The following is a 13,172-nucleotide window of genomic DNA, read 5'->3' on the forward strand; positions in this document are numbered from 1 at the left end:
GAGTGACACACACACTCAACAGAAGAAGATGACGATGAACTAAGGAAGAGGGCATATGCCAGCCAGAGGGGAGCAAGCACGTGCTTTTTGGGGGCTGCCCGGCAACTAAGTCTTGTACCTGTGGAACGCAGAGCCCCCCGGCTTCCACAAGCGACCTACAACCTGGTAAATTGACTTCCAGCTTTATACCTCTAAGCCTTGTACTATTATTGTTATATTTTACTCTGACTGTAACTCTTGATATATTTTTACTGTATATTTCTTGTAATTACCTAGTGCGCCCTTAAGGCAAGTAAACCATAAATTAATTTTGGGCTGATCCTTTTATTCTGATTGCGAATCTTAGAATACCTCCAGACGGGTAACAGGGCAGTCTCCCTGGCGGCCATTTGCTCTAGGTGCAGTTCCCTTATTGACCTGAGAGACAAAGGGGGCGCCGGAGAGCTGTGCCTGTGTAGTGACGTCACGGATTGGTGACGTGGGGGGAACCGGGTTTTCTTCACAAGCTCATTCCATTATATAACAATCCCTCAGTTCTTGTAAGTCATGACTTTCATTACAGGAGTCCTGACAGACTAACACCGCTCGGCTGCCTGGGCAAGCTGCTGGTAAGGTGGCAGTGGCCCCATTACTCACTGGACCCCATACAGGTGCACATCTGCTCGGTCCTCCCCTACCTCCAGGGATAAAAGATGCGTAATAAAAGCACACATACTTCCTGGAAAAGAGGAAGTGGCACATCGGCTAATCCATGTAAAGCAGCGAGCCTCCGTCTAACGATATTTGTATCATAATCACGAGTTTTTGCATATACACAAATTTCCCGCTATAATATCGTGGTGGATTTAGTTTTATGACAATGAATAATTGTTTCTCTTCCAGAAGCTGCAAGTCTGAAACTAGTCTGTGCATTGAGCCCTCCGAAAACTCCTACAACATGCAAGACCAGGTCGCTCAACTTGCCTTTGTCACCATAGCCGCAGTCCTGGAACAAGGTAGTCCCATGTCTCCTGCAGCCATGGTTGCCCATGTCATTTCCATGCTGCTTTCACCGTACAGTACATGAGAAGGGCCGACAAGTAATATGCCCTACGGCTAGCAAACTATATATGTAGGAATGTATACTGTATTATTAGCTACAGCCAACGTGTGACATCTTAAAATTTAAAGTGAGGGTATATTAATGCTGGTAATAAGGAATACATCTGCTGCAGGACCTCTTTTTAATAAGAATGACAGCTTTATGCTGCTCGAGTACATTGCAGTTTCTGAACTCCTTGTTTTCTGAAGATGCACATAGTCTTTTCAGAGAACAAAAGGATATATGATCTCTAGTGCCACCTATTTGAAGTAGCCATCCTAAAAGTCCATAACGATCCTTTACAACAAACCCGGGCAAAGTACGGCCGCATACAGCCATTTGGCACTTACGGTGCAGCTCATGGACGAGCATAGCCAAACGGCTAGATACAGTGACGTCCCACACCACGCCACTGCCCCCTGCCCGGTGTCTCACTTTCACTGGTATCTGCATCCTCACGATGCACTGGACATAATCCTCAGTATACAGATACTGGAGAATACAGTGATGGAACAAGGACGGGTCATTGTACTGTGGCTAAGGGGGCTGTGTGGAGACATAATACTGTGCCCTAAGGAGGCTGTGTAGGGACATTATTCTATGTGGGGCAATTACACCGTTTGGGGGGCTGTGTGGGGACATCTTACAATGTGGGGAACTGTATTAGGAGCAGTTGATCAAGGTACAGGGATGAATAACATGAGCAGTGTGATTTGTTGCTTTATATTTTATTACCTAAGCACCCCTTTTATCTACAGTATTAGATAAGACTAGATTAGATCAGATAGACAGGGTGGACAGCAGTGTGAGCAACCTCTTCTTACCTCTGCACCCCTGGTATATCCAGACTCAGTATTAGATCAGATAAATAGGATAGACAGCAGTGTGAGCAGCCTCTTCTTACCACAGCACCCCTGGTATCTCCAGTATTAAATCAGGTAGACAGGGTGGACAGCAGTGTGAGCAGCCTCTTCTTACCTCTGCACCCCTGGTATCTCCAGTATTAGATCAGGTAGACAGGGTGGACAGCAGTGTGAGCAGCCTCTTCTTACCTCTGCACCCCTGGTATCTCCAGTATTAGATCAGGTAGACAGGGTGGACAGCAGTGTGAGCAGCCTCTTCTTACCTCTGCACCCCTGGTATCTCCAGTATTTGATCAGAATATCCCCTAGGAGTACATCTTCCTACACATTAAGCATGGTGGTTAGGTGTCCTCTTGCACCTGCTCATAGACTCCTGTCCTATAGCTATTGTAGGACAGGTTTTTTTTTCAGTGTAACATGATGGTGGCCATTTTACAGTGATGGGAGGTACCCTAGATAAAACCAGTGTGATTTGTTTCTTAAAAAGTATTTAAGAATCTATTTATAATGGCATCTATTGTATTTAATTACGGTATTTTATTCTTGTAGAACCGCTTTAATGTATATACTACACTTTCAGATAACTTTCTAGGATAGAAAATGGGAGAGGAATAATGTGATTTCTGGCCATTAAATAACTTGCATTTAAGTTTGCACCGATGTAAGGTTTGCTCACCAGCCTGTCATTGTGTGTCTCTGCCTCTGTCTCCCCCATGTACCCCCCAGGTACAACCTGATGTCTTCCTCCAGCTTCTGACACTCCCCTCTCCTTACACTTTGATAGGCAGCATGAGTAATTTGATCCCTCATTAAACACAAAGTAGTAGACAGATTTGAGATTTTTTTTTTCAAGAGTGAATGATCAGTGTAGAAGAGAAAAGAAGTGACTCATAAATGGTGGGAAGAATCTTTTTCTCAAATGACAACATCCATTAAAATGCAATTGATCTACAAAAAAGGCTTTTTTTCCCTCCCTCTAAAACAGCATATTTCTCCATGCAAGTCATATGGGCTCGCAGAAAATACAAGATCTCGCCTCCAAACACAACAGGTCATCCAACTTTTGATAGAATTTTCCGCGCACAGTAAGTTTGTATAATTTATTACATATTTCAACAAGAAGGAAATGTAAAATTATAAAATATCACTTAATGGAAATATGATTAGATTGAGGACGAAATGATCATTTTAAGCCCAGCACAGACAAAATGGGATCAAGGGGCCAAAAAAAGAAGAGACTGATCCAACTTCAACTTCAAAAAAGTGTCCGAGCCATATACAGTACAGCACTGATGTTATACCCACCGGCCAACTTCACTGCCATATTGTCTTATATAGAGTTACATAAATCACAGCTATGGACACTGCACTACTGGTTTTAATGGCTCAGGATGTGACCTCTGTGGCCAGTGATTGACTGCAGCGGTTGGACGGTGCTGTAGTGCTAACCCGTTTGTACTGGTGAATTATTTTTTCCTAAACTTAGACAACCACTTTATTCCAATTCCTCTAACTTCTAATATCGAAGCATAAAAGGAAATACAAAAATATCTAAAGAAGAAGTGATAGTTCCTGTCGCTGACCAAACCTGCTATTTATTACCAGATATATACATGCCCGATAAACAACATCCATTAATAGAATGTATGCAAATACCTCCACCATGCTTTTCCTCACCCTTTATCCATACCCTTCATATAATTACAAAATTCACTAAAAAATATTTAAAAATAATTTATGCACATATATCAAGTGAATGGAGACAGATTTTTTGGTTTTATAATCAGTGTCCTAAAAATGATCAGAATGCTATTAGTTATACAAAATGGTGGTTGATCGTACCAGAAGTGTTAGGATAATGTAAGGAAAAGCATTTCTGTGTCAGAAAATTGTCTCACTGCTCATAAAGTAAAAAATCTTCCTTCTCTACAATGTATAGATTTCCATAATGTACAAAAAACATCTTTTTTTTTTAGTGAAGTTTCTCCTGTTATTTCGTAACCCCTTCCGACAAAGGACATACCAGTGGCGCCTATGTTGGGTGTGAGTGTAGGTAGCGGATTCAGGAGCTGAGCCTGCTCCATATACACAGGGTGCCGGCTGTGTTCTTCAGCTGGCACCTGCTCTAACAGCAGCGACCGGACATAGCTCTGATTGCTGCTATTTAAAAAAATTGCTGATAATGGTTTACTCCAAAAATTGAAACAATTATATATGTTTAGTATTTGTGCATCTGTAAAAGTCTCATCTATGAAATTCTGAACTAAATTAACCTATAGTTTTTAAAAATATGAAAAACAAATAAATTAAAAAACATACAAAAGTTCATCGCCCCCCTGTAAACAGAATTATATTTTTTTGTGCAGCTACAATGGTATCAGTACAAGTTTCCGCTCAGGGTGCAAAAAAATAAGCCCTCACGCAGCCCCATATCCCCAAAAAATGAAAACGTTACGGGTCTCGGAAAATTGTGACATAAATTTTTTTTTTATTACAAATTTCCAAATTTTTTTTCACCACCTAAAGAAAACAAAACTACGCATGTTTGCTATCTGTATAATTGTACTCAGCTGGGGAATGATATTGTCAGGTCAGTTTTACCTTGTAGTGAATATGGCAAATAAAATAAAAAAATAAAGCACATATGTGGAATTTCACTTTTTTCCCCATTTCAACGCACTTAGAATTTTTTCCTGCTTTCCAGTGCATCACATGATAAAAACAATGGTGTCATTCAAAAGCACAGCTTGTCCCACAAAAACCAAGCCCTCATACGGCTACGTGGACAGAAAAATAAAAAAAAGTTATGGTTCTTGGAAGAAGGGGAGGAAAATACAGAAAAAAAAAATCTTCCAGTGATGAAGGGGTTAATCTGTGAACCCATAGCGCTCATGTAGTTAACTCCATTAATCACGTAATAAACCCTTTATCTCCTAAGCATAAATATTGGAATTTGGAGAAAATACTGATGTAATTATAGTTTGCGCTTTTGACCCCCAAGTTTTTTTTTTCGAATTTTTGCTAACATTTTTTAAATAAACAGTTATACGTTATTTATTTTTGGCTTTTTTTATTACACATTTTTATGTAACAATTTTTTTTACCCCAATGATGGTCTTAGATCTAACCCCAAATCTAGTTAGAAATGGGAAAAGTGTAAACGTACATATTGCGCTTGATTTAATATGGTCTTCATTCATCTTGTGGTACTCCTCTGTCCTCTTCGTCACTACTAATGCAGATGGCAGCAGTGGAGATGGGTTTGTCATTGGCTGCAGCACTATGCATGGACAACAAAACAGATAACAAAGCTGACTTCATTATACTGAGCTTTGCATTTTGGTTGCTGCCTATGCAGAGCGCAACAGCCATTGCCAAACTCATCTGGTGTGCTCCTGGTGTGCACCAATGGTTCACTGATTATTTCAGAGCGAGAGCCAAACTTTGCTCCCTATAGACTGGCAGCTAAGGCAACCGCTCCTATGTCCCCCCATGCTACTCCAGTGCCACACAATGTATGCCACAAAAATGAAACCCAATAACCGTAGCGAAATTGCGTTTTTTCTTCACTATTTCAACCCCCTTTAATTTTTTTCCTATTTTCAGTATATCCTATGGTAAAATGAACAGTGATCACTTGATTGCTACATTGTCTTGCATGTAAAATTGGGGAGTCTTCATGAGGATCTCCTTTTTGATCTTGTATGACAGTGAGTCACCATGTACTGTAGCCTCAGTCTGAGAAGATCTAATATCGTCATCCATGGTTCTGTTGATCCAGATTTATCAAAATCATTTTACTCTGCTTCCTAATGGTTTCTGCCCTCTCTCTGTAGACTAAACTGCACTGAATATTTCCCGCTGTTCCTCTCTACATTGTGGGTAGCAGGAATATTTTTCCACCAGGGTAAGCCAAATTCCACACTTTACTATTGGTGGTTTCAATAGCTTTGATTTTGACTATAGATTATGCAATTTATTGTAACAATACTGTAGTTAGATAACCCAGGGCTAGGGCTATCCTAGCTAACCCTGCTCCCTGGATTAGTTCTAGTGAAGATGATGCCGGGGCCACGTATCTTGCTGCACTCCTGTAGTGGCCTTTATCTGTCCCCTCCCCTGCCCAGAGAAGTGGCGAGTAATCAGATATAAGTATACACAAACCAGACTAACAAGGGAGGACGAACTGGGATAAATGAAAATACCAACCATACAAAAATGTTCTCACAAACAACAGAGTGGAGTACAGAGAAGAAAAAGGAAGGGACAACTAAATAGGTGAGGACAAGGAAATGCAAACAGTCTAAACATCAGGAAACAGTCACTAGATCAACACTCAAAGCTCCTACTCAACTAACTACTCCCTCCACACCAAGCAGTTTAGGACTAACACTGGCCATTCAGGTTGCCAGAGTCAAGAATAAATAGCCGAAGGGAGAGGCCAACACTGATCAGCTGAGATCCTCAAAGCAGGCAAGCTTCAAAGACACTCAACTGAACAGATTTAACCCCTGCTCTGCTAAACAGAAACCTGCACCATTGGAGATGATTATAAAGTGCTTCTAATCAGTGCAGGGGTATGTGGAATTGGACACTGCAGTCTTCTGTCCCCTGTCCGTTGCTGTAAACCTGTGATAGTACCCCCCCCCCCCCTTCTGAAAGGGACTTCTGGAACCTCAGGGTCACGTCTATCGGGGTGTGTACCGTGAAAGTACTGGATCAACCTGACCACATGGACATCAGAAGCTGGTACCCACATTCTCTGTTCAGGACCATAACCCTTCCAGTGAACCAGATACTGAAGAGACAGATGAACCGAACGGGAATCAATGATCTTAGCTACTTGAAACTCCAAATTCCCATCAACAATGATTGGAGATGGAGGTGATGGCATTTCAGAGGACGCAACATATTTTGAGTAAAGACTGGTGATACACATTATGAATCCTAAAAGTGGGTGCAAAGCAAGGCGGAAATGCTGAACGCTACAGGATTGAGGAAAGCCACAATCTTATAAAAACCAATGAATCTGGGTCCCAGTTTCCAAGAAGGAACCTTCAGTTTATAGATTATGAAAACGTTCCTCTTTAGGTATTCCTGACGAACAATCCCTATTAAATGAGCTGAACTGAGGATGAAACCTGTATACCCTTAAAATGGGCACTTACCAGTAGACTCATGACAACGATTATTTAACGCAAATTCAGCTAGATGTAAGTAGGTAACCCAACCCTCTCACGATTCTGGTTAACACGTTCAGTTTGTCCATTAGACAGAGGATAAAAGGCCCAAAGAAAATGACAGATGGATCTCCAAACTAGTACAAAACGCTTCCCAAAGTTTGGAAGTAAATTGCACCCCTCGATCAGAAACAATATGGTAGGAATCCCATTTAGTTTCACAATTTCTTTGAGGAAAATCTGCAACAAGGCCTTGGCGTTGGGTAAATCAGACAGTGAGACATATTGCTGAATCTGTCCACCACCACCAAAATAACAGTATTACCTGCAGATAATGGCAGATCCATGATAAAATCTACGAATAAATGTGTCAAAGGCCTAATGGAAATCGCCAATGGTTGGAGAGACCAAGACGGACGAGTATGAGGGGCCTCAGAACTACAGGCAGAACATCCTGGTGTACCACAGACCGCCAAAAACGCATCATACTGTGTTTGGTGGGCACTTTGTAAACTATGAGGGGTTCCATACTGTGTAGGAACAGTACTGGGCCTCACTAGGAGCAGTATTTTTGTTTGAGCACATACAAAACTCTTTGCAAGGTTAAGGTACTGACAATGTAGAACAGAAATTGCAGCGACACGCTATGCACGCCGCGGTATGTGTCCCTCTTTCTTATCTTTTTATTACATTTGATCAGTAATTGTTCAGTGTGTGCAGCTTTTTTTCAACTAAGCTGCTTTCTCAGTAAAATCAGTGCAGAAATCTAAAAAATAAGTAGTGAGAAGAAATTTCAGGGTTTAGTTGCCATCTGGTGGCCATTAAGTAAAGCTGATATCTTCCAGGGACGGAGTCGCACAAGTCCCTGGCGAATTCTCTCCACTCACTGCCCTGGATTGACAGTTCTCTGTCTATGTGCACGTATAGTTTCTCTGATATGCCGTGGCGTTTCAGTGTCAAATAGCAGCAGGATCTTTTTACAGGATATCGTGTAGTACCCTGGGGAGATTTGGTGGTTAACATCCAAAATTCTTTATTTTTGTGGGTTTAGGTTTGTGAATTGGTTAAATATACCATCTAGATTCGTCACCAAAAGCAACCCTGCACAAAGGCTAAATGACTAACCTGACCATGGCGTGCCTGAACGTACGGGGTGCAAACAATGATCTTGGTTGCAGGACTGTATTCACTTCCACATCATCTAATATAGGAAGTATTGGAACAACAATATTAGACCATCTAATATTTACATGAAACACTAAAGGAATAGACTGGAAAGGATTCATTGACTTCAGTAAGAAAGATTTCTAGGCACGCTCTGTAATCTGTGCAGAGGTCCTTGTGCAGTGATGGGGAGGAAGTGCGCTATGATCATAAATATTTTCATCAAAATTTTTTTTGCAGGTAATTGTAACAGAGGTATCACATAATTTGAGAGATAGCACCAATTAAATCATATGCTGTATTCCAAAAAACAGATACTATTTCCATGTGATTTATATTACTGGGCGAGTGTGCGGTTGGGCACTGCGCTATCTACCAGGACCACGTTTTTGACCACTTGTTTCACATTGTTCAGGGTTCACGGCTTTCTGTGGTCTAATCTATGTGTACGCGCGCTACAGATATTTCCATGGCTATGAAGAATCTGCGCTGGGAAGGTAAGCAGCTTGTCATACTATGTATATAATCGGAGGGGAGGATATAAAATCTATAACATAATAACCTGAAATCAATCAAATATCTAGGGTCATAGTTATGAAAACATGAGACTGTGCTACTGTATATCCATGGCAGCAGACTAGATATTCAATGGATGGGTTGTATATAAGATCCTATTGCATAGGATTTGTACAGTTATCTACACTCTTTACAAGCAGATCCTTAAAAGGGTTGTTCAGGACTATTTTTTTTTTTTTTTTTACTATGGGTGTAAGAACTAACAGGCAGGTAGTTGACTACCTGCCTCCTCTGCCCGCTGATTCTGCAGCACAGAGCTGTTGAAGCCTGTTCCCACCGGTGATGTCACGTGGGTAGAGCAGCGGCTTCTCTTTCGGCCTGGTCTGTTGATTGACAGCTGACTTCCCACTGACTAACTGCGGGGAGCCGGCTGTCAATCAGCATGACATCGGCACTGGAGCCCCGGTAACAGAGCAGCTCGAAACAGGAAGAGCTGCTCTGCTGACGAGAAACAGCAGAATCGCCGGCTGGAGCGTCTGTGGCTACTCGGAGCCGGCTAGATCAGGCAAGTTAGTTCATTATTAGACCCGTAGGAAAAAAACGAAATAGTTCTGGATTGCACCTTTAAATAGTTAGTAGTTTCTGCTTGCTTTTTCATATTTAGTAGGCCTTTTAATTGCCTGCAGACCAGTGGAGGTGCGGGTCCTGAGACCCCTGTGGGTCACACATAGACCATTGAACAGTGCCCAACTCAGCAGACAGGAGTGTTCACACAGTGCAGTTTCAATAGAAATTATAAGCCAGGAAGCCCATGCTTTCTATGGCACCTGTATTGTGGTCAGTGCGTGCTCAGGTGGGAGCTGTGCACCCCCGTCTGCTGAGCTGGGTAACAGACATAGCATTACCACATTTTTTTTATTTATTTATTTTTAAGAGATGAAGGGGGGGGGGAAGGGTGTTATTTTTTTAATATTCTTTATACTTATTTCTTTCTTTGACTAAAGTATTATAGTATATAGCTAAAATTACAGGCAGATGCTGGCTGTGTAATACAGCCATCATCTGCAGGGTATGCAGCTACTGAGCCTGCTCCATATACCTGCACCTGAAAGCTAAACCCCAGCTGTATCACAACATGCTGATTTAATGGCCCAAAACCCAGTGACAGGATCCATTTAGCTTGAAAGCAGATTTATTATTCCCTACTTGTGAAAACTAGTTCCCATGCAACTGGTTTCCCTGCTCCTTCATTTTCACCTTTCCTCTACCCCAGCATGCCCAGAAAGCAATAGCCCGTTGTACACTGCTCCGAAACTTAAGGGAACATGTCAGATTATGTCAATTAGACTTTCAGAGATATCAATCCATCCAGTTAAGAAGTAGAAGTGATTTAAGATCCATTTCATCTGCTTTTGTGCAAATGAAAGTGTCAACAGGAGATCAGCAAGAAACCTCCAAAAAGGAAATGGTGCACCATTACACACTGAACAGGAAACCACTGGGTAAATATGACATGGTGAAGGACTTGGGGATCCTAGTTAATGATAAACTTACCTGAGCAGCCAGTGCCAGGCAGCGGCTGCTAAGGAAAACAGGATCATGGGGTGCATTAAAAGAGGTCTGGATATACATGATGAGAGCATTATACTGCCTCTGTACAAATCCCTGGTACATGGAGTACTGTGTACAGTTTGGGGCACCGGTGCTCAGGAATGATATAATGAAACTAGAGCAAGTACAAAGGAGGGCATCAAAATTAATAAAGGGGATGGGGGAACTACATAAAAATAAAGATTATTATTATTATTAAACTACAATATCCAGAGAGAATAGCAAAATTAGGATTATTTAGTCTAGAAAAAAGACGACTGAGGGACAATCTAATAACCATGCATAAGTATATAAGGGGACAATACAAATATCTCTCCGAGGATCTGTTTATACCAAGGAAGGTGCCGGTCACAAGGGGGCATACTCTGCGTCTGGAGGAGAGGTTTTTCCACCAACATAGAAGAGGATTCTTCACTCTTAGGGCAGTAAGAATCTGGAATTCCTTGCCTGAGGACGTGGTGATGGCGAACTCAGTCGAGGGGTTCAAGAGAGGCCTGGATGTCTTCCTGGAGCGTAACAATATTGTATCTTACAGTTATTAGGTGCTTTAGAAGGACGTAGATCTGGGGATTTATTCTGATGGAATATAGGCTGAACTGGATGGACAAGTGTCTTTTTTTCGGCCTTGCCAACTATGTTACTATGTGCAGGTGATGGCCACAGACAATACTCTAGCCTTATTCTTCCTACTGAGTTTTCTCAACTTTTTGCATTTTGTTAGTGTACCTGACCTCACATAAGGCGACATTTTCAGCCCATTGAGGTTGGTAAGGTAGTATAGGTCCTCCAAGATGGCAAGAAGTTTTACTGTGTCTCCGAACATAGTCTCAAAAGCATGGTGCACATACCAGGGCTGTTACACGGGATGGGCAGGGCCATAGAAGAGAGGATCCACCCAACAAAAGGACTGATTTCTGCTCCTTTGTGCCAGGAGGAACCAGAGGAGCACTACAATAATGACCTCCAGTAGTTACTGGTGTGCATGATCATGACCAAACTGTTTGAAATATACTCCGAGGGTGATATGAGGGACCTGAAGTTGAACTTGTGCTCCCTGCTGCACGAATGTATTATGGGCAGTTTGTCGGTGGGTCAGTGATTGTCTGGGAAGCTATATCCTTGGAGGTTTGCACAATAACAGTTTCCCGCACTGCTGTTTGGCTCTGAGGATTTCATCCGTATACCTTTGTCAGACCTTTTCCTTGTGCAGTTGGCCCCTGGTTCCTTCTGGTATAGGACAATGCGTGGCCAGAGTGTGTGGGCAGTTCTTGGATGACAAAGGCACATGTGGGACATGTGTTCATCTAATGCAGCCATGTAGCGCCACAGGCTGTTTAGGAGCTCACTTATGATCCATGTCTGTTAGGAGATCCCCCCAGAACACCATCTCATAAGTAGCATGCCCAGATGTTGTTGGGTGTGCTGTGCAGACACATCGAGGCCATACACACTCCTGACTCACAATATGAGTTGTCATGATGTAATTCACACATACTAGAATTTAGGGTGATTTATAATCCAGCCCTCCGTTTACAATATTGGTTTCCATTAACCATTCTGTTCTCAGTGAAGTGGAAAAAAAGGACATTTCATCCAAAAGGTGGCCAAATCCTTTAGGTGTTCCCTTAATTACTTTGAGTAACGTACTTTGAGGATCATTGTCAAACTTTACTGAAAATAAGAACATTTAAGGCTAGTTTCACACTAGCGTTTGTAGCAGCTGCGGAGGGCTGCGGACTTCCTCAGTGAAGCCCCGCCCTCGGCTGCACCTCCGCCTCTAGCTCCGCCTACTTCTGCAATGCGGCCGGTGTACCTATCTTTACCATTAGGTACGCAGGTCGAGCCGCTGTATGCGGATGCTTCCGCATGCGTCGTTTTGACGATGCGGGAAAAAAAAAATTCCTACAAGCTGCGTCCTACGCTGGTCGCCGCATCGTCAAAACGACGCATGCGGAAGGATCCGCATACTGCGGCACGACCTGCGTACCTAATGTTAAAGATAGGTACGCAGGCTGCATGCAGAAGTAGGCGGAGCTAGAGGCGGAGATGCGGTCGAGGGCGGGGCTTCACGGAGGAAGTCCGTAGCTCATGCAAACGCTAATGTGAAACCGGCCTAACTTCTCTTCCTTCTCCGCAGGTTGACCCCTATGTACATCAGTTCCAGCATCCTCTGCCTCCTTATTGGATTATCTCTCGTTGGTATACTGGACTTTTTCCTATATTCATCCTGTGGCATCAGTATTAAGACAAGTCTCACTCGGTGGATGTTTTAACGCCTCTTTTACTAATATGTGCAGTATGCATACAGCGCTCTGGAAATGTCCCTTCATGTCATGGAAATTTCCTATTGTCTGCAAATGATATTTTATTATCTTCACATCATGATGCCACTAGATAATGATTGTACAGGGATACAGTGGCATGTTAAAATTTGAGAACCCCTGGTCAAAATTGCTGTTATTGTGAACAGTTAAGCAAGTTGACCATGAATTGATCTCTAAAAGGCCTAAGGTTAAAGATGACACATTTCTTTTGTATTTTAGGCAAAAAAATCATCTTTTATATTTTAAAAATTAAAAAAAGGAAAATGGGCCAATGCAAAAGTTTAGTACCTAGTAGCACCCCCTTGTGAAATTATCACCGCTTGTAAACGCTTTTTGTAGCCAGACAAGAGTTTTTCAGTTCTTGATTGAGGGATTTTCATCCACTCTTCCTTGGAAAATGTTTCTAGTTCTGTGACTGTGAGATTCCTGGGTT

The 13,172-nt window shown here is 42.2% G+C and overlaps 1 protein-coding gene across 1 annotated transcript; it reads left to right on the top strand.

The window, feature by feature from the left end:
* The first annotated feature begins 886 nt into the window (after positions 1–886).
* LOC143773990 (leukotriene C4 synthase-like) lies at positions 887–12,825 on the top strand. Its single transcript, XM_077261286.1, has 5 exons — positions 887–995; positions 2,930–3,029; positions 5,781–5,851; positions 8,704–8,785; positions 12,553–12,825. Exons 1-5 carry the CDS (start codon positions 938–940, stop codon positions 12,686–12,688), a joined length of 447 nt encoding a protein of 148 aa, XP_077117401.1. The 5' UTR covers positions 887–937; the 3' UTR covers positions 12,689–12,825.
* The last annotated feature ends 347 nt before the right edge of the window (positions 12,826–13,172 follow it).

Source organism: Ranitomeya variabilis, chromosome 5, assembly GCF_051348905.1.
Source record: "Ranitomeya variabilis isolate aRanVar5 chromosome 5, aRanVar5.hap1, whole genome shotgun sequence".
NCBI classification, from domain to species: Eukaryota; Metazoa; Chordata; class Amphibia; order Anura; family Dendrobatidae; genus Ranitomeya; species Ranitomeya variabilis.

What these genes read in the sequence shown, in the direction of transcription:
- LOC143773990 (XM_077261286.1), top strand. Translation starts at nt 938, where the DNA reads ATGCAAGACCAGGTCGCTCAACTTGCCTTTGTCACCATAGCCGCAGTC. An exon ending in GATAGAATTTTCCGCGCACA is followed by an intron (nt 3,030 to 5,780) that starts GTAAGTTTGTAT and finishes CTCTCTCTGTAG; the next exon opens with ACTAAACTGCACTGAATATT. An exon ending in GAAGAATCTGCGCTGGGAAG is followed by an intron (nt 8,786 to 12,552) that starts GTAAGCAGCTTG and finishes CCTTCTCCGCAG; the next exon opens with GTTGACCCCTATGTACATCA.